Source organism: Plectropomus leopardus, chromosome 18 (genome assembly GCF_026936395.1).
Source record: "Plectropomus leopardus strain MGB_pleo_1.0 chromosome 18, ASM2693639v1, whole genome shotgun sequence".
Classification (NCBI taxonomy): Eukaryota; Metazoa; Chordata; class Actinopteri; order Perciformes; family Serranidae; genus Plectropomus; species Plectropomus leopardus.
Genome location: NC_142193.1, coordinates 7,636,566 through 7,657,987, shown reverse-complemented (window position 1 = coordinate 7,657,987; position 21,422 = coordinate 7,636,566). Strand labels below are relative to the sequence as shown.

At 39.3% G+C, this 21,422-nt stretch overlaps 1 protein-coding gene across 2 annotated transcripts in view; it reads left to right on the top strand.

Moving 5' to 3' along the window:
- Positions 1–21,422, top strand: part of shisa6a (shisa family member 6a) — a 94,377-nt gene that overhangs the window by 62,000 nt on the left and 10,955 nt on the right. The window contains exons 6-8 of one of the 2 annotated variants that reach the window (XM_042505523.2): positions 18,060–18,122; positions 19,116–19,136; positions 21,066–21,194. In XM_042505523.2, coding sequence (XP_042361457.1) covers positions 18,060–18,122; positions 19,116–19,136; positions 21,066–21,194 — 213 coding nt within the window. The remainder of the gene's footprint in view (positions 1–18,059; positions 18,123–19,115; positions 19,137–21,065; positions 21,195–21,422) is intronic. The other variant, XM_088069260.1, reaches the window with a different exon arrangement.

Genomic DNA, 21,422 nt, shown 5'->3' with positions numbered 1-21,422 from the left:
TTTAAAGGCAAGCAAATACAGTCAATCTGCATTAAGTAATGCTTTCATCTGAGGTAAACAGGTGGCCTTTTAATGAGTCAGTAAGGCAATAATAAAAATGTCAATAACAAAAAAATGTCAAAACAGTGTGCTGAAATGATCAACAGAAAATGTACAGCAGTTTTCATAATTGATTCATCATTTGTTATTAAAAAAAAAAAGGTTAACATTTATTGCTTTTGACTTCTCTACTTTGAATATTGGCTGCTATTTCCTTTCATTTAATATTGCAAGCGACCTTGCTCTGGGCGAGAAGCCATTTTCACTGTTGTGTAGACTGAAAAATAATCTATAATTGATAATTGTATTTATCAATCGTAACAGTTACTGTTCGGCATGGAAGTCCATTCTTGACCTTTTAAATCTGTAATTGATAACATGACTAGGTCAAAACATAGTATTTGGCTGGACTGTGTATGGAATGTCAGAAGGCTTTTATTTTGAAATAAGGACTTTTAGTTTGAAACAAGAAGTTGCAGCATTCGCTCACTCACAGGCAGACATTTGGGTTTATAGTGCTTTCCACACCTGCTGCAGTCAATTCAAAAATGATCTTTACTCAAGGGCCACCTTGCTTTCTTTTGCAGCCTTCTGCTCCATCAACCTCTGTGACAACTGTGCAAAACTCCATGTGCTGATAAAGACTGAAGTTTAAATCTGCAGAAAAGCTTGTCAGTTGACCATAAGTCAACATTGTTCATATCAAAATAATTGTCAGTTGCAGCCATTAAGAACAGAGCAGGAGCATTTCTTAATGTTGGGTAGAAGCAACCATCCGTGTGAGCATTTGAGGGTTATGAGTTATGTCAGCAAACATAATGTTTCAAGTAGAACTGATATAATTTACTATCTGACACAGTAACTAGAGGTCTGGGCAAGCCTGTTTTGAGTATGAACCCACTCATGAGGTAACACATGCAAAGTGGGAGATGCAAAAGAAACAGACACCACATATGGAGAAATGTACAGATTACTGAAAACTGGTACAAATTGAAAAATGGTACAAATTAATCAACCCCAATATGAAAATGTACTAACGCATTTTATGTTTTAGTCTGTTACACGATTTGTTGGCAACAAGAAAATTCTGACACTTGTACTTTAGTGAAAATAATTTTAAAATCTGACTGTGGTGTCCCAAAACATTCTCATCCCAAGTCGTTCCATATTTCCGCATTACAGTGGACCTCTATGTCTTCATATTACGCTCTGACATTTAGGGATGGCATTACCGAGACTAGGATTGCGATTAGGCAACAAGGGCATGGATGGTGAGGTTTGGGCAAAATGTACACATCTTTAGGCACATGTTTAGGTGCAGAAAAATAACCTCACATTCAAACAGGAAGCAAAAGCCAGACTCCCAGGAAAGTCCGTTGTTTGTTTGATCCATCCGCGTTCCATCCCGCCTGCCCTATTGAGACCTTTGTTCTCAACTGATGCTGACTGTCTGCTTATCATGTGGCCTGGCCAAATTTCAGCAGATGTCATCCAGCAGTGTATCACCCCAATATGGCTTTTGGCGTCCGATCTTGCGCCGAAAACACTCCAAAAGTGGCAGTATTTGATGACTTTGGAAAAAGAACGGGCTTGGTGTCCCCCACAGGTAGCAGATGGCAATGCACTTCTACACCTTCTCTCGAGGATGACTGGGCTGAAGCAACACAGGGATCGTCTCTTGAAATACACACTTTCGCTGTCCGAATATTAAGAATGATGCTGATAAAAACGTTACATGTTGGGGCTTTAAATCCTGTCCCACTCGGCTCAGTGTTTAAGTGTCGGCGTGTACGTTTGGGAAATACGACGTGGCATTTTGAAACACCCTTTGGTAATTCATTCATTCAAGCCATGACCTTATCTTACCGAATATGTTTGAGTTTTTTTTACTTGCTGTTCACCATCACTACCCCTTTGATGTTGTTCAGGTCAGAGAATGTCTCGCATCCCTCTGGGGGTTTGCATCCATCCTCCGCTCTCACCTGTGTTTCTCGTTCTCTTTGTTTGGCAGTGTGGGATTTCTTCACCTGTGCGTATATGACAGACCACCTATTCTACTCTTATCTGCTCACTGACCCCTCCTTTTGTATGAACCAGACGGCTCTTCAAAAGCTCAGATACAAAAGCCCGACAATCACTTCACTGTTTCATACGCATTCATTCTCTTTCATCTCCAGCCTCTCACCTGCTCTTTATCTCCCTTTGTTTCCTTTGAATCAGAAAGGTTGAGATCAGATAGGAAGCAACTATTCAGATTTTGGAAGTATTTTCTTGATTTCTTATGTAGTCAGGAATGTCCCCAAAAGCACATCTCGCTTGTCATGTTAATCTGATCTCACCTCACTTTTTTGCTGGTATGCTATGTGAAACGTCACAGCATCAAATCAGGCTTCATTTCTGTCATATCTTCAACACACACCTGCTTTAAGACAATATCTTTCATGTAGAATATCACACATGAGAAAAGCAACAAAAAGAAGCTTCTGTAAGCCAGAAATTCTCCAAGTTGCAGCAAGTAAGTTGTATTTTCACAGTATGCTCCCCTGCTGTTGTATAATTAGTGGTCACTCCTGGAGTCAGGATCGGGGGGGGGGCTTTGAGCTCCGGGGAGACAACCAACAATTGTGGACACAAAGTGAGTACAAAAAGATCTCCCTGAGAAACGAGTCAATTAACTTGCTCCCTAAAAGGACTGCCGTGTGGTTTCCTGTCGCTATGAATGTTCTCCTTTTGTTCATTTTATACATATGTTACCTTTAGTAGTGGGAAAAAGTAACACTGAGTATGGTGAGGAAAGGGCATGTAGGTGTTTGCATAATGGCATCATAATGAGAGTTTATGCCACCACCAGTGCATGTTGTCTTACTGTAAGGAGGTCATTAAACTGATCCACAATATTAATTTCATTCAGGATTAACTCCAAAAATGTGGATTTCAAATGTGACCTGGGGAAACTTGAGACTGAACTGCCACAAAGACTTCAAGAGCAAAAGCATTCAAGTCTCAAGTTTTGACTCTTACAATCCCAGGAGAATAAAAAACACATGTAAATAAGACAGGGAGCATACAGACCTTTCATAGCCTTTGACCTTGCGTATTTAATTTTGGGCCTTTGAAAGGACTTGGTCTCTACAATGTCAAAAACACTTTGAAGGAAAACTGCCCTTTTTTATTAAATCTGCAGCATTCAGAGAACAGAAAGACTTCAAGGTGCTTTGGTTGTCACTCTACACAAGGTTGGACAAGAAAATGCACGCTGTGGTCCTTCGGCTCTAGTGCTGCTGTCTGTCTCCATTTGAAGTAAGAAGGTTGGGTGCTATGCTTATGCAACAATGACGTTCGAACACCATTATCAGCAGTATTTACCAAATGGGTGCAGAGTAGAGCGATGGCAATAAGCTAGCTGGTGATACACAAACAGGGACTCAAATGCACAAACATGCATGCCAAACATGCATGCTCGGCCAGACAATTTACCACAACGAACACAGTCACTCTGTTTACAACACACATACACACACACAGAGTGGAACTTCATTCTCTGCTCAAGATGCCATTACTCCACTATATCTTTCCCTAGCAAATAGTCGTTTCTACTTTTATAATACTCTGAATGTTGTGGACGGCTCCTTTAAATTTAAAATTCATAAGTACCCAATAGGAAGCAACAGGACAGCAGCACTAAAAGACAACAATGAATCCTGTTTGTCAAGCCAAAATTCATTATCAGCTCTTTGGACAAAGAGACTCCTCAACAATTACAAAAAAACACAACAATTCAATCTTTCTGTTTTGTTGAAGTGAATTAAGATGCTGTTTACTGGAACACAAGAGTATGTGATGTCACCTGTGCAATAATGAAACTCCTGACTATAAGAAAGCATATAAACACTGAGAACAGCATGGGGCCAAGGACGGACGTGTAAGGGACAGCAGGTGTCCACGTCCTGTTAGATAGTGCAGCTGGAACCACTGTGAGGTGACATCCAACCCAGTTCATCAGAAGTGAGGAGAAGGTCATTGCTTCTTAAATTAGAACAGCTTCTGTTCTTGTTTTGAGATGTTTACTCCCAATAAATGTTGCTGCTGTCACAATTTTGTTTTCAGGTTTTAAACCAATGCAGCCAACCTTCATGTTCCTGACAAGCCGCCTCTCTGGGTCACGCAAGTGTGTCACAATGATTACGGTTGTTATTGCTGTATTGTTATTGCTGTTGCCACTTTTGAGAGAACGTGCCATTTGGCATGGTGACTGCAGGAACGTCCACCAGAGCTTGTGAACTAAATGTTTATTTTACTCCAAAAGATATTTCAAGTCTGTGAATTTGGCAGTACATCCAATCGGCCCCACAACACTTTCATCTGCAAGATCATCTGAGACCAGCTCCTCAAACAGCTGATTCAGCAAAAGTCCAGAGATTGCTGGACCCATTCAACGCCCCTCTTGCTCGGCCCATAGGGACTTTCCAGCTTTCTACTATGTTGTTGTTGCTACTATGTTGTCCAGTTGTGTATATTTATTGCTACAACAGGTGCGGTCTGGCCGACTGGAAGCATATGGCAGGCCCCTTAAAAACTTGTGAGATTTGTGGCATTTTGACTGCACATTTATGAGTGGCCTTTCATTGTGACCATCTCAGGCACACCTGTGTAGTAGTGATGCTGTTCAATCAACATCTTGATTTGCAACACCTGCCTGGTGGATGGGTAAATCTGGAAAAGGAAAAAAGCTCACTAACATGATTTTTTTTTTCAATGACCAAAAATTTAGAGAAATATTTCTGAGTGCATGAAATTGATCTTTGACTTAAATCTGTGAAATATGGGGGGAAAAAAACAAGTGTTCAGTGTCTAGGCATCACTTCTAGTAGACTGTGTTGCACTGTGACATGTGGCACTTCTGAAAAGGTCATTCTATATGAGTGAAAGTTCCCAAGTGTGTCAGGATTATTACAGCATGTCAAAGGAAATGGAGGCTCAGTTTGACCCGGGGTCAAACCTCCAACCAGACACCTTTTGGCAAACACTTTGCACCTGCAGCCCACCAGCAAGCTGCAGGCACGTTACCAGTTCAAAAGAAACCCAGAGGCTCTTTGGGCTTGAAGCCAACGTTTTAATAAGCAGTCTGACTGTGTACCTGTTGAGGCGTAACCTGACTAGAGGGCATGTTTGACACACGGCTACACAGGGTGAGCAAATGTTCTTAACACTTTAAGTAAGTAAGTAAGTAAGTAAGTAAGTAAGTAAGTAAGTAAATTTTATTTATATAGCACCTTTCATAGATAGAAATCACAAAGTGCTTTACAGTAAAAACACAGTGCTTCACAAACAGAATAAACAGTGATTTACAAAGGATAAAATACAACACAGTTCTTCGAAATAAGGCAAAAGAAAATACAATATAAACACCAAGTTAATAAAAGAGGTTAATTAAAAGCTTGTCTGTATAAAAGTGTCTTTAGCTGCATTTTAAAGGACCAAGGGCTTCAGGCAGGGCCAATAAAAATTAAAAAGCACAGCAGGGAGAGGGAACAGAAACTTGATTGTATCTTAAATGTATGAATACACAATCAAGACATTGTTAGTAGTTGTTATGAAAATGGGATCCGTGGCATCTATTTAAAAAGGTCCTCCTGTTTGGAAACCATTTAGGTCTGTCTTGACATTTCAAAAAGTCCCACTGCGCTCGAATTTTAACGAGTGCTGGCATTATCACTGGAGTGTTCATTTGAGATTCTTATGAGGGCGGTTGGATATTGTAGATGACAGCACCTAATCAATTAAACCCGCGGCCTTTTAGACAGAGTGCGACGCCGCTGTCACTCCATCCCTGCTCCTGGGAAAAACAGACCTCACTCCGTCTCTTTTATAAAGTCGTGTTAATCTTAAGTCTCCTAATAAACACCATTAGACGAAGGCAACAGTGGCGTCTCTCGACACGTACCGCCTCACAGTGTTCAGCCATCATTAATTAGCATCATCATCCCCAATTGTTTACTTGTGGCGAATGATCATTTAATTAGGTAACTTCAGATGGAGGATCCAAATATTATGGATAGATTATAACAAGATCAGTGGCAAACAGCTCCTGCAGCGGCTTAAGGAAGCTTAACTCTGTAGGACAAGTATCAATCACATTTATATGTAAATAGATGTAATTATCTGTACTAATCATCACACATTACTCATGAGGCAGGGAAGAGAAGGGCGCTTGTTGCTTTGATTCTGTGAAAGTGGCAGAAGTGTGAAGGAGACAAAGCCACTCAAAGACATGCAGCAGCGAGCCAAGAAATGCTCCACTGACGGAGACGGCTGTAAAATAACACCCACTTACTCAGAAGGCTCCCGATAAAAGATTCTCTGAGTAGGCACTATATGGCAAGACATTGATGCCATTTCTTTTTTGTTTTTCAAGATCACCAAGGTTAGGTTAGCCTGATTTACAAAAAATACAAAAAAAAAAAAAAAACAACTAACATGTGCAGAGACAGTCTCCTGCTAGAATTTCATATTTGTGACAGACTCAGTCGGCAGCACTTAATATTCTGTTTGCTCACCATTATTTAAATAAACTTGCGGTCTCCAGTATTTTATCATCTACCCATATCACCAATTTTATCTAATCTCATGTAGTCTCTTTGCATTTTGAAAACTTGTCATTTTTCTCAAAACAAGTGAAAACATTCACCACTTAGCAGGCATACACCTTACAATCAGTGTTTTTAAGACTTTATTTGATGTTTTTGGCACCAAATCCTTCACTTTTTGGGGGGGCATTTAACATGTCGTCATTGAATGTGATGCAATTGAGCATCAGCAACAAAATCAGTTTGACTGTCTTATTTTATGTTGGAATGTCCGAACTGGCCACTAGCAATGCAGAGCAACGTGATGCAGCATTTTGAGCTCATCTGTTTTCAGATGTCCTATTGTATTTTTATTTATCACTTTTACATTTCTGCTGAAGCCATAACTGATTTGTGATGCTAAAATAAGGGGTTATCTATACAATACCTGGTTTGATGGATTTAGTGTGGACAGAGAGCATCCAAAGTGACTCGAAGTGATGCGATGGACACTTGCTTGCTGTTAGGACACATCTGTGCTTAGGATTTATGATCAGCTTATTTGAACTCATCACAGGCATATAAAGATGCATTAATATATATCAAAATATCAAATAATTAGTGATGAACTCACAGAGAATTATCACCCAACTCCACAGCGCCCCTCAGATCTACAGAGCATTTCTTCTTTCAGCTCATCATTTTGGTTTTCTTACCCACAACTTTCAACCTAGTTTCCAGCAGCAAAAACAGAAATTAGTTAAAAAAAAAACAAACTCTAATACTGCTCATCACCAATTAGCACACAGACAAAGTTACAAACTAGCTGGTGATCTTTCTGAACCACTTTTAGCAGCTAAAGAGACAGACATGTCCTTCAAGAGTTGGTGGAGACCAAAATCAGAGCTAAAAGAATAACATTAACCAGGTGGACAAAAAACAGTGTTAATGTTACTTTGTAACTTCTGTGTTTGTGAATAGACAACCATTTAACAAAACTATTAACAAGCTCATATCAACTATATCGACTTTTAGTCATAACTTGTTTACAACTTGTTACAATGCCCCTTATTGGTAGAAAAATAGACTAATGCAGCTCTAAATTTGACTGTTTTATCTGCAAACATTAAAGGAATTTAGAATTCAGAATTCATGTCTTATTCATCCCTGTTTCAACATTTAATTGAGTTGATTTCTAAAGACACAGTTTTAAAGATTCCTACTGCACTGACAGTTTAAGGTTTTGGACTCTAATGCAACTTTGACCACGAGTTTCAAAGCCTTTTCCAAAATATCACAAATAATATGCTGGGAAAAAGATAGTGAAACCTTTTGTCCTAAAACAAGGCATATTAAATAACTGAGTCAAAAGTGTTCTATCACCTATGAAATACAAATTACAAAATAAAAGGAGAAATGATCTGTGTTCTCAATGGTGGCCACAACTCTGGATAAGATGAATATATTTTACAGCGTATATATTTCAAAAATGCGATTTTTTTCTCTCCTTGCCCATCTATGCTCATTTACCGCTGCTCCTTTGGCCTTCGAGCTCTGGAGAGCTGAAGAGTTTGTCTGCAGGAATTTTGTATTTCTGTTAAGAAGTCGCAAGGTCAGCCTGAGGGGGAAAAACAACTGGCTGTGCCTTCTCTTGCCTGGAAAAAGCATGTCAGGAGCACATGATGCGCCCAAGAGCTGCGACACACAATCCCTAATCAATAAAGGAGGAACAAAGATCCTGGGCCTCAGGGGCCCCGAGTGGGAAGTCGTCATGAGTAATGCCAAGCCGGTTGCTTCACTTCTTCTGTCTCTGTTCTTTTCAGAGAGGAGGGAGGACCGTCTGAGCCACACAGACACACAATGATCTGTCAGAATTATAGATGGGACTGAAAGGGTGGCACAGAGATGGTGACAGACTCATGGAAACAGCCTCCTCTCTCCTCCACTTCTGAGGTGTTGAAGTGCACATCGGAAGCTATAGAACAAGTATTCTTGAGTTATTTGTTCAGGGTGACTTTCTAGTTCACCCTGAATTGTACATGATGCATGACTGCGCAATCGTGTCTGATCAACGTGTAAACTCGCGTGAACTCAAATTAGCCTCATCTCAACTGAAACGCTTCCCTAAATTAAAGTGAAAGATGTAAACATTTAGATTTAGCATTCTGTACACTCTGTTAAATGCCAGGAGCCGAGCTCAGCTCATAATTGCAAAGTCATTAAATGATCTCAGTTGTAATTTTCCAGTTTGTGGTGTCTTCACAAAGCCTGCCTTTTCTCCTTCATTTAATCATTTCATCAGCCTGCTTATCAACAGTTGCTTTGTGCCAAACTACCAACGTAATTACTGGAAAACATGGAGCGTAATTATGGAAAATAACTTAGTGGATAATTCATTTTTTGGAATACTCTGCTGCCTCTTCTTTACACCAAACCTGATAAGAGAGTCTGAAAATGCTTGGTGTGTCTTCACTTAATTACTTCTGACATATATTGTCTTGTGTTTTTGCCATGAGTCTTATTAAATTCTGCTTTTTAGCTTTGAACCATCAAAGTTTCATTGTGAAACTATTTCCAACAAGAGCTCCAGTTTGTAGATGTTCTCTAAGTGCAATTGCAAGCAAAAAAAAAAAAAGAATTTCACTCTGAGTTGAATGCAGAGAAAAGGAGCTGGAGGTTTTCTTTAATGACTTCAAAAATGGATTTAGCATCAGTGTCATTTTAAAAATCTCTCTCTCAAGGATACCTTTCCATTTTCTGGATGGTTAAAGTTAGTTAAAGATTACGGTTATGGTTAATCGTTAGGAAGCACTTGGTTACAATTAGGAAATTATCATTGTTAGATATGGGTAATGGGTATATTCAGGTTGGCATCACTGCGCACAAAAATGCACATACAATCATTAATTTGATTTCTAACCCCAACAGGTTAGGTTATAGGTTAGGTTTAGGAAAAGAGTCATGGTTTGGCATGATCATGTTATGTAATTTAACATAAAACTATCTACTTGACATAAAGTTACAAAGGTTGGTTTTAATAAATTATCATGGTTGGGTGTTGTCATTACGTACTTGATATAAAGTCATGTAGATTGGGTTTAGGACAATAAAGTTAAAAGTTAAGTTGAGGAAAACAATCATCAGGCATTGTCACTCTACATACTTACACTTTATATACATGTAAAGTTACTTAACGTGGTATTGGGTACCTTAAAATAACCTAGATTTCACTTGGTTTCACATGGGAACCAAACAGTGGTCCCCTTGGGGAAAGTCCTGTGTTTGTTTGACCCATCCATCCGTATACTTTTTCTCTTTATACTACTTTCTTCTTTACTTTCATCAGTGCATTCATTACGTGATAGCTTAATGGTTATGTTGGTTGTATACGAATTCCAGTGCATTACTTTTTGTAGGCATACACACAGTGTGTTGTCCCTCCCCATGCTGTTCTCAAGCAAACTGTTGCAGCAAAGTTTGAAGTGCTCTATTAGCATTACATTAAGGGAATTTAATACAAAAAACATACAATCTCCCAATTATTGTAAAGTGTACCATCAAATGTATGAGCAAAGTTGTTTGTGTTACAATTCAGAATCTACTTTTTAGCAGATACCCATTACAGTACAGGATTTTTTTTCACGACTCTGAGACATCATTGTCATCAGCTGTGTATCCTTCAGTTTCCTCTTTTTTTCAGCCTCTTACTTCATGGAGTCCTATTTTCCACGGCAAGGATAACGGCAGCTTTGTGTGATGTTACTTCTGACATATCGGAGAAGACATCAGATAAATCTGTGCTTATCCTTGTTAGTAATTCACAGACTCCTCAAGACGTCGCTGGTCGAACTCATGGCACTGTACGGGTAAGGCTGAAGAGACTTCTGTGTCCATGTGGCCCAATGCTTTCTGTTGTACACATCCAAAAATGTACTAATATTTATATATATATATATATATATATATATATATATATATATATATAAAATGCTCTTGCAGCAGTAAATAAGCAACGGAGAGTGACTGCTTCACAGCTGCAGCTTGTGAGATGGAAAATTAACTGATTTGTCATCAGCAAAGGATGTTACTGGAAAAAAGCCCAGTCTGTACAAGATGTGATGATTTCAGGAAGTTCACTAAAAGACAGAATTAAGATCCATTCATGTGCAGAGAGGAATACCGTAATTGAGTGAAGTGTACAAAGTGGAAAATGCTACTAGGGAAGTGTATATATATTTTTTTTAAAAACCCAGTATATTGAGATGTGCTATTAAGAGGCTGTGGGGTGTTTCATTGATGAAAAGATGACAGATGTGGTGTCAACAAGATGCCAACATGTTATCAAAGATGAGTTACAGCCAATAGATTAAAGCATCAGCTGCATGAATGATGTGCATTCAGCTCTTGTTACATTGCTTCAGCCGTAGAGCTCTTTGCCACTTGAAAACATCCACAACAAATGCCACTAATGCCTTGTTGCTGTTTGTATCAAATATTAGCCATGTGGATAGAAACTGTGCTTATTAATCAAGTGCTTTTCTGTGCTCTTGTTTTCAATTTGAGCGTAAAAAACCTCAGCAGAAATGTCAAAATCGAGATGGGATTTCTTTCAAAATGTCCAAAAAGGGGTTTCACACTTGACCATGGTGGAGAGGTTTCTGCATTGATCAAATAAATCAATGTGTCATGATCATGGGTTTTGTTATATTGTGGACTTTATTTTGGCTGTTTTTCTGTTTGTGTTTTAGTTGTTTCTTGTTAGTCATGTCCTATTTCCTGTTTTATTTTGTATTATCACACCACATTTGTTGTGTCTGGTTTTACTCCCTGTCTCTAGTGTTTCCCTGATTAGTTTCACCTGTCTTTAAAAGTCTGGTTTGTTCCTCCTTGTTGGTCTTTCCTGAACACCTGTTCTGTTTTAATCTCGTTTGCTCCACCCTTGTGTTCCCAGTCACAATCCCTGTGTTTCCCTCCTGTTCCCTGTGTCCACCCACCTAAGCAGTGTATCGCTGTCTTGATTAGTTTCCTGTGTGTGTATCCTCCCTGCTGCTTCCATCATGTTTGGTCCTGTCTCCACCTGTATTCTTCCGTATTATCATGTTGTTGTTTTTTTCAGCTTAGTTTTTGATTTGTCTTTTAATTGAACTTTGTGTTTTGGTCACTTGTTTGAATTGTGGACATTTCTTTGCATTTAAGTTCGCTGTTTGTTTGTACACCTGGCTGCTCATTTCTGTTCTTCATTTGGGTCCTCACCTGAACTCCCCTGGTTCACAATCTGCTGAAATATGATAATCAAAATGAAATAAAGTGCATTAGAAACAGATGTCACAAATGAATTAGAATGCTGAAGCATCTGCAGCCTGGTCTCATAAAAATACATGAAATTGACACAAATTCTGAATAAAGTTTATGTGGTTGCATTACAATTAGATGCTGGCAACATGAAAATGCCAATGCCAAGTCAATGAGGATAATTTAGTGGTGGTGGACAAACAAATTAAGCATAAAGAGTGAGAAAGACTGCATATGTGGTGGATTGGTCAAACAGACATGGACTTTCAACCAGGAAACTGCTGTTTGTGTTCTGTGTCCATGTTGTTACATGATTTTTTGGACTTTACATAACTTTGCAATGTTCTTTACATACATTCTTTACCAAGTTAACGTCATGTATGTCTAAAATCTTTTTCCCAAACTTAATCAAGTGTTTTAGAACAAAACGTCGACTGTTGGCATAGTTTACGTGTTGCCTGGAGACTGTGATGAAAGATTGTAACCTCCCTCACAACAATACATGAAACAAAAATGGCAGTCTTGGATTTACAGGATTTTGTATCAAAGTGGTGAAGTAGTTGGATTTTTCAGATGTTCACTTGAATACCCATTTAAGCGTTAGAAAACGTACACTAAATTGTGCATTTTAATCAGTTCAGATCAGTTTAAAATTCGCCATTCTGGAGAATCAGTAGAAATCCGAAAAACAAATACACTGAAGAAACTTACATTTTCTGAGTAGGCCCTGACATGTAGTCTCTGGGGCTGTTTCAGGGACTGTTTAGTTTGATTCTATAAAAGGTTTTTGGTTAAGGTGTCACTTCTCAAAATGATGATAAATTGTAGCTGTTGCCAAGTGCACTAAATCTGGACAGATTAAACTGCCTATATGTCATATATAGATTGTAAATTGTTTTGATTCCACTGTAACTTCTTTAGATTTGGGTATTTGGGGTTTGCTGCCTATCACAGGTCCATTAGACTTTAACGTTCTGAGTACTGCAAAGGTGAAGACATTTGAAATGAAAGCTCTCATCTTTCTCTCTCACTCTCCTTCGTGTCACTTTGCCACTCCATCACACACATACATACATATTCACAAGGGCAAAACGAGGTGATCTGTCGCACCAGGTCCACATGGTACTTCACACTCTGCCAGCATAATGACATAGCATGGGCTCTCTCCGCAGCCAGCGTCTGTCCATCAGCTTCCCCAGAGCGAGCCGTTTAAAATGGATCTGGGTCACAGTGGGATCCCCTCTGTCCACCCGCTGGAACCTGGAAGCATTCGATTCATTTGTGACAGAGCCGCCTGCATTACTACCGCCAATCCATGTGACACACTTTACTGGCAGTGAGAGCTGCTGCATTATGTATTAACACTTAGCAGGTATGTTCTCTTCTATACACTTAACAAAAGTGCTGAGCTCCGTGTCAGCTGGATTTGCTTCAGTGTGAATGATAAAACTGATATCTAGAAGAAGAATTCCCCTGACATTTGCTCCACTTTATAAATCAGTCATGGTAATACTGCAGCAGCAACAGTTTAAACCCTCGAAAGGAGCATCATGCAAGATTTGGTATTTTTGTGATTCGGCACCCCTGCTGGTACACCACTGTTATAAATACAAATGGCGAACAGGTTTCAAACTGTTTGCTGTCCTGACATAAGCTGTAGTGATCTGTCTCATGGTTAATGAGAAAATAAAGACAGTTGAACAGCAGAGTCTACATTGGAACCCATCAGCTGTTTTCTGACAATAGTATAGCCTCTGGGGGCACTTTCAGCGTTTCTCACAAATTCATTCATTTGTTGCGGCCCACCATGCTTAAAAGATGTGCTGCCACATATTTCTTTTATATTTTTGGAATTGGACTGTTTATTAGGAGCACTAGTTGGAATATATATACCGTTTGGTTATTAATTGCACCAAACTCTTGGGGTCCATAGAGAAATGTTTTCCCTCGTGCCCTGTTTGCTGCATGTCATAGCCTCCTTTCTCTTTACTGTCAACCATTAAAACAAGGTAAAAATGCCCAAAAATATTCCTAAAAAGAGAAAAAAAATGGATTCCCAAACTCAGACATGACTGGCCTGCAAAGAGCCTTGACATCAACTCCATCCAACACCTTTGGGATGAACTGGATCACCGACTGTGAGCCAGACCTTATCTCCCTACATCAGTGTTAGACCTCAGTGATGCTCTCTTGGCTGAATGGGAGCAAATCCCTACAGCCAGGTTCGAACATCTGGTGAAAAACATGAAACCAATGGAGCGGAGGTTGTTATAGCAGCTCATTAAAGCCCATGGTTTTGGCATGACATATTTAATAATCACCTGTGGCTGCAATGTTTTGGTGTCCACATACTTTTTAACATACAGTATTTAATGTTTTGTTCCTTCTTGGTTTTTACATCATGAATTTACTGTTTAAATTCATTGAAATCTACAGTGTGCCCTCTCAGAATATCAGCATGTGAGGTCTTAAGGTGCAGCTGGAGAGCGACAAAGAGGGAGAGAGACTCTATCCACAGCTGTTGCAACATACTGTAGTTTTTATTGCACCTACGGCGCACTCAGTTTCTTTTTTTTGTCAATTTTTGTTCGATGATCTACTGTTCCCCCAGCATCAAAACACTACAACACTTGAGCAAACATTACTACATTTCACAAAACATTGAAGCATTTCAGAAAACAAAACATTCCCCCAAAAATACATTTCTCAAAACACTACATCTCCAAAAACACACAGAAAATGCTACAATATTACCAAAATGCTACAACATTACTCAAAGCAATTTTTTTCCAATGCACTTCAGAATTTGAGAAAACACTACATTTATCAAAACACTACATCTAACAAAACACTATAACATTTACCACATTACTACATTTCAGAAAACAGAACATTTCACAAAACGTTTCAGAAAACACTACGCACTGTTTAAAAAAAATTGTTTTGTTTTGTGAAATGTTGGTGTGTTTTCTAATATGTTGCTTTGTTTTCTGAAATACTGCCATGTTTTTTCACCCCCAGGGCCTCCACAGGAAGACAGTGTCTAAACACATTAGATACTACTAGCTGTGACTTCAAGTTTGCATGATGAACTTGTTTTTGTCTTTGGTATAATTTTTCTGTCTCGGAAGTTACAGAACAAAGAAACATGAATAGCATCAGCATACCCTCAACAGGCTCAGTATGGGTGTGCTCTCCTCACACCCATACTGAGCCTGTTGAAGGGTCTTTTAGTTGTTCACATCACTGCAGTTTACTTGAGGACACAGACTCACATTTTCAGACATCTTTGCTGCAGTTTTTCAGTTAACGCTGTTCTCCAATGACCAAAGTAAACTAAAGCAACAAACACTTGAGCCTCAGAAATAACTCTATTTGCTGCGAATGCATTCCCTCTGACTGCTCTGTGTCGTGTGATTTGCCCACTTTCCTGAGGGCTGATTCATGCCTGGCTACATCTATCAAGTGCCGGGACCAGACTTTTCTGTGAAATCCACCCTCCTCATAAACAAATTAATAGTTTCTTTTTCGCAATGTGTGCTCAGTTTAGTTGCTACACAATAGTAGCAATAACAGTCAAATATCTCCCATAAAAGGGATAATTGGATCACACACATGTAAACCCTGAACCGGAGAATACCTCAAAGAAAAACCATCCTCGCTGGGTGATAAACTTTTGAACCCTGGCTAAACACTCGTTGTACATTTTAATGTACAAAATTCATGTGGCAGACGGTTTTCTCTCTGCTGTGGTGGAAAAACAGTATCTGCAATTACACAGATAGTAAAAGGTTGTTATTTATTTGGTGGAAAACTGCTTTCATTTCAAGTTCATAGCTGGGTAATTTAGCTGAGCGCTCTGTAGCTGCTATAATTGGTCCCTTGATCAAACCTGTGAGATTGGAAAGCAGCTGCAGGGAGAACGGACCAAAGACTTGTTTCATAATTATGGTACACAACTACTTTAAACCATTTAACCAGAGTCTTTACATTTCCTCTTTTGCTGAACTGAATATCAATTTCAGTTGAGATAAACAAGAAATACCAGCACCACATTGAAATCTGAACAATTCATCTTTACGCTGGTTTGATCTTAGCAAAAGTCAAATAACATCTGTCAGAAATGTCATATCCAGCCGCTGGGGAAAGCATTATCTTTGAAATACAGGCACTGATCTTTAACAAAAGCAGAACACAATCCCCCTGTCGTCACTTCAGAGCTTGCTAAAGAGCTCGTATGTGTAGGTTTAAGCTATCAGAGGCAGGTTTTTATTGTCTTTAACACTCGTATGGGATGATAGATGAACATATTTAAATGCAAATGAGGTACAACTATCATAGATCCGTGTTTTGTTTGCTTTGCTATTCAGCAGCATAAAGCGTAATTGAATAAAGGCAATATTTTCACTCTGAAATTATTTGAACTCCCATCGCTGCTCAGTGATGGAGGTCTCAGATGATGTTGCTTTGTTCTTTAACCACTTGAACAACACATAACGATATTACCGCAACATCAAATAAGTCGCTTACAGCAAAGATGGATCACCATGAGGTGTAGCTGCTTCCATGTTGCCGAATAAAGAGGGTGTAATCAATCATTTTTTTGGCAAAGCAGTGGTTCACTGTGGATTCTGTCAAATGGAAGAAACACTCACAGTCCCATAACTGAGCCGTGACAGTTTACCGCTCACTTGAGACAAGCTGAACAAATCAGAGCTCTCATATCAGAAGAAACGTCAAACACTGACTGGACGGGATGGAAAAGCCATCTGATACTCGGTCGAACAGGATGATAACATTTGTCAGACAGCTTGCTGTGTTTAACTCACAAAGGGACTTTGTTTATAAAGGGCTAGTTTACCAAAATCACCCACTGTGGTTCTCAAACTTATTTTGATTAATGTACCCCTGCTGAAATATTTTTTCAGCCAATTACCCTCAGACAAAACATTTTTGGTAAAAATAAACATAAACTTGACCATAAATGCATCTGTTTCAGAACTTGAAAATAGGAATATTAAATGGACAATAGGTTTTATCAGACATAAAATAATTGTTTAAGGAATTATGCATGATTGATATTTGAGAATCATTTTTAAAAGAATTCTCATGTACCCCCATGCAGTACCAGAAGCAATGATCATCTACAAGGTATTCGTATTATCAGCAAGACAAGGTTATTTAAATAGCATATTGTAGTACTTCATAATGGCCAGTTTGAAGTCCTTGCATAATGAATTGACAAGTAGCCTGTAGACACTGTAAGGCTTTTCCATTGGCATTTTTGGCCGTGCCCATATTATAAAATAATGGATGTAGCTACAGTGATGTCAACCACTGGTTTTTGGTATCCTGCTTTGAAGTGTCAAATTTTATCTGTTGCCATCTTGGTTGTTTGGAGCTAGAAGTGACTGTATTTGGACAAGAGCGTATAGCTTTGCAGGACCAACGGATGGATCTGATTAAGAACCCAAAGACACTATCCGCAAACAGCCTGTTACCAAAAGAGGCCATGTCCTCAATTAAGCATATCTTTAAGCCTTAATGTAACATAAAAGTTATATAAAAATTCCCCTGCAGTACGGATGTCATGAATGTTGAAATAAGCTATAGCATCCAAAAACAGTTCTGTACCAGGTTGTTTATTTGTGCTGTAAAGATGGGAATTTTAACGTGGGGACTGTCTCACTTCTGGAGCCAGCCTCAAAGGTGGCCACTAGAGAAATTATTTTATGGCAAATGTTGCTGTTTGCCTGACCAGGTGAAACCATGCCACATTCATTTGTGTTTCCATTACCAGTGTTAATGTGCTGAGTTGCACCCAGGATGGACTGTCTCCGCAGTTGGGCCAAAGTGCGCCCCACCACATCCAAATGGGTGCTGGGCTGATGCATCGAGTCAACCTTAGTCAAGCAAAGCCAACACGTGTATGGAAAAGCAATAATCGTCTACAGCCATGCTATCCAAAACATTGCAACTGAAAAGAGACATTGTTAAAATTTTTGCGCCTCAATTGATATTTAAAATATGAAAATGGTTTATTTCTGGTGAGATTATTGCAATTACCCTTTAACATTAAGGGTGAGGACTAAACAGTTCTTCTTGTTATTTAAACCTGCCATGTTGACATTGATCATTAACTCTATGTTCTTCTTACCATAGGAAACCACCACCATGACTACCAGCACAGCCACCTGGATCTGACTGCACTCACACCTAAACTGGGTAAGTCAACACACTAATGTAGTATAGTCCTTAACTGGAGATGTGATGTGACATATAGTGCAAAACGTCACTGTATAAATCTGCACTGAAAATGTTAATGTGGAATTCATGCCAGAAAAGTAACCCAATGTCACCTTGCTGTATCTTTTCAATGCTAAAATAAAGTTCTGTGTAGTCTGCTCTGGCTTTAAGCAGCGGTTATTGACCCGACGAGACATTCCCAAATGATATGCATTATTGTATTTCTCTAAATGAAAGTACTCCAAACAACTCTTGTGATTTCCAATTTCAAGGACAAAAGTTTATCTTTCACAGGGAAATTAAAATCTGAGAAACTGATAAAGAAGTCCTCAGAGAAAATGAAAAGCAAAAGAGTGTATGATAATCAAAGGATCATCTGTGCAGTTTGCTGCAGTTATTGAAAACTCAATTACTGTTATTGCATTCCATCTATTTCTCTAAATGTGATTTGGTGTGAAAGGAGAGCAGGTTTAAGTGTGGAGTTACTGAATGCTCCTGCATCTAAACGGCAATGAAATGAAACACGGTGTAATTAAAGAGGGAATCTGGCTTTACCCGTAATAAAAAATCTCCTGTATGATATTATGAAAACTGCAGAGGCACAGCTTGTGTCAGTGTCGTTGATACATTATACAAACTTTTCCGCCATTAATGGAGTGCAGCAGTCCACATTCTGCATGTGCTCGTCTGCCTCTTAAACAGGACTGCCTTTTCACTGGGAAAATGGGTTTCAAAAGTACTTTCAGCACCAAATAAAACTCTTCAAACTGCGCTTTGGAAGTCTATTTAGCTTCTGATGAGGATGGTAGCTCTTATGCATTATTCCCGATTTGCTGGTTTAGACTCTGTTTAACCCTTGGCAACCTCCTTACAATATTGGCTTTCAGCAACCTATGCTATAAGAGGTTTGGTTGCAACATACTGTGCACATTTATTGTTATTGATCCTTTCTTTCTCACTTGGATTTGTTAGCCCACAGACAAATGAGATACGGTAAGTAATACACATACACGTGGTGTTTATGTGTATTTTTCTTCACTTTTTCTTCCACATATATCATGTAGAGATCAAAATTCTTTACCTGCACACTGGGGGTCATTTTTTTATTATCCTTTTTCTTTCTGTCTTTTTTTTTTCAGCGCTTGTGTATTTTTTGCTATCACAAAGTTTCACGCCGCTGCATTGCAACCCATGACCTTTGGTCCGATCTCGAAATCTCTACTTCACACATTTTTCTTACTGTTTCACTCCACCTAACCGGCTCTATCTTCCCTACAAACCCACACACATGCCGGCGCACTCTTTTTCCAACTCAGTGAATGTCTCCCCTCTACACCATATGTTCCTTGGTGTTCTGTGTCCCTGTCCTCCTTGCCGCAGTAGCCACCCAGTCCTATTTTTAAATCCAGCACCAGAGTCCCTGACGGTATCCCAGCCCTCCCCACCCACTGCGCCTCCTGACCCATGACTGGGCGTCCCAAATACTGAAGCCACAGGAGCTCCGCACAGTGCAGGGAGCCTTCATGGTGCCACACATATCACTGATACCCAAAACTGTTGAAGGAATTTTACAATGTGTCACTTGAGCTGCTTAGACACAGTTAACAGATTTGCAGTTTGCTCAGAATGTGTGACGGGAAAGAAGCAGAGATTAGTACATTTTATTGATGCTATAAGTCGTCAACACTTAGTAAACCATGACCTTGAAAAGCTCAAAGGGAAAGTCACCAGACTCTCTTTACATATCGAGGAGTTCAGTTTGCCTCAATAAGCAATTAACCCTATTTTCTAAAATTCTGTCTATAACCACATTTTAATTATTAGGGTGTTCCCTGTGAATATTTCAGTGGATGAAAGTTTTGCTTCAGTTTTTTATGTTTTACAAGTACATGTATGTTAAGTTTTCTTTTAATTATATTTTTTAATGTATATCTTAGTAAAAACGTGCATAGAGCATTGACCCCCCCCCCCAACAAAAAGAAGTCAGTGTAAGACATGGATCCCAATGCTGTTTATGTGGCACTTTTCTTTGCAGACGACTCCATTTCATGTATGTAAAAACAAAGGAAGAAAATGACAATAGAAAACAGAAGAAAAAAGAAACAAGATTATTAAATTACCCTCCAGACACATTATGAAGTATGTAAAAATACTTTGCTACGATAAATAAATTGTTAAAAAGGATGTTCCAACATAAAAAAAAAAAGAAAAGAAAAGAAAAAAACCCAAAAACCTCTGAAAAGGGACCTACCTGACAGGACCTTCTCTTTCTCCCTCATTGATAAATTCAGAATCTGACATCCACCCTGTTCACTATCAATGCTTTAGCTTTCCGCTCTCTCCAGCCCTGCCATAGCGCTACAAGTGCTAGGTTGACTTGCGAAAGAGCTTTGTTTTATCAAGGTCAAACATTTTAGGGGACATAAACATAAGATAAATACATTTCTTGGGTCTTTTAGTCCTTTTAAAGCACATAGTTACTCCCAACTAGCTAACTACAGCTGGCATATGTTCTGTCAGTGCTATGGCTGGTTGCACCAATTAAACACAGTCTTGTGCTCAAATATAGTGAAGAAAATATTCACTTCACATTTGGACTGTATGCACCTCTATTGTTAATGCAGCGGCTCCCTGCCTGCAGCCGTGGCTGTAATAACACAACACGAAATTATTGATTGTGGAGCAAATAGGGTCAGGCAAAATCACACTGACGTACATCTCGAAATGCAAACAGACCTTTTCAACCCTCCTTCCCAAAAGCTAACGACCTCCAGTACAAGTCTTTCTCAATCCGCACATGCTGCTACATCACACCTTGCCCTCTCTATCTCTCCTCCAGTAAAGACTCCCGGTGTATAACCCATCTTTCTGACTGACTGTACTCTGACTGCACCGCACTGCTTCCTCCTCTGTCCCCTGTAGAGAGACCCCAGCGGATGAACAACATTCTGACCTCAGCCACGGAGCCCTACGACCTGTCCCTGTCCAGATCCTTCCAGAACCTCAGCCATCTGCCGCCCTCCTACGAGCTGGCCCTCAAGTCTGACTTAAGTAAATACTCCTCCTCTCTCCACAGATTAAGTCGGCGGTCCTTCATTTGTCCTCCATCGCTGTATTTTTGCCTTATGCATTTAAAAAAAAAAAAGCAAGAATGATGTCACCCTCATACCCTGTAAAATAAAGGGTTGCCACACTCACCGTGTCTGGCCTGATGAAACATCTGAATGTCCATTACAGAGACATGCATCATGATAAGTATCTCCAGATGTTTGGTGGCTC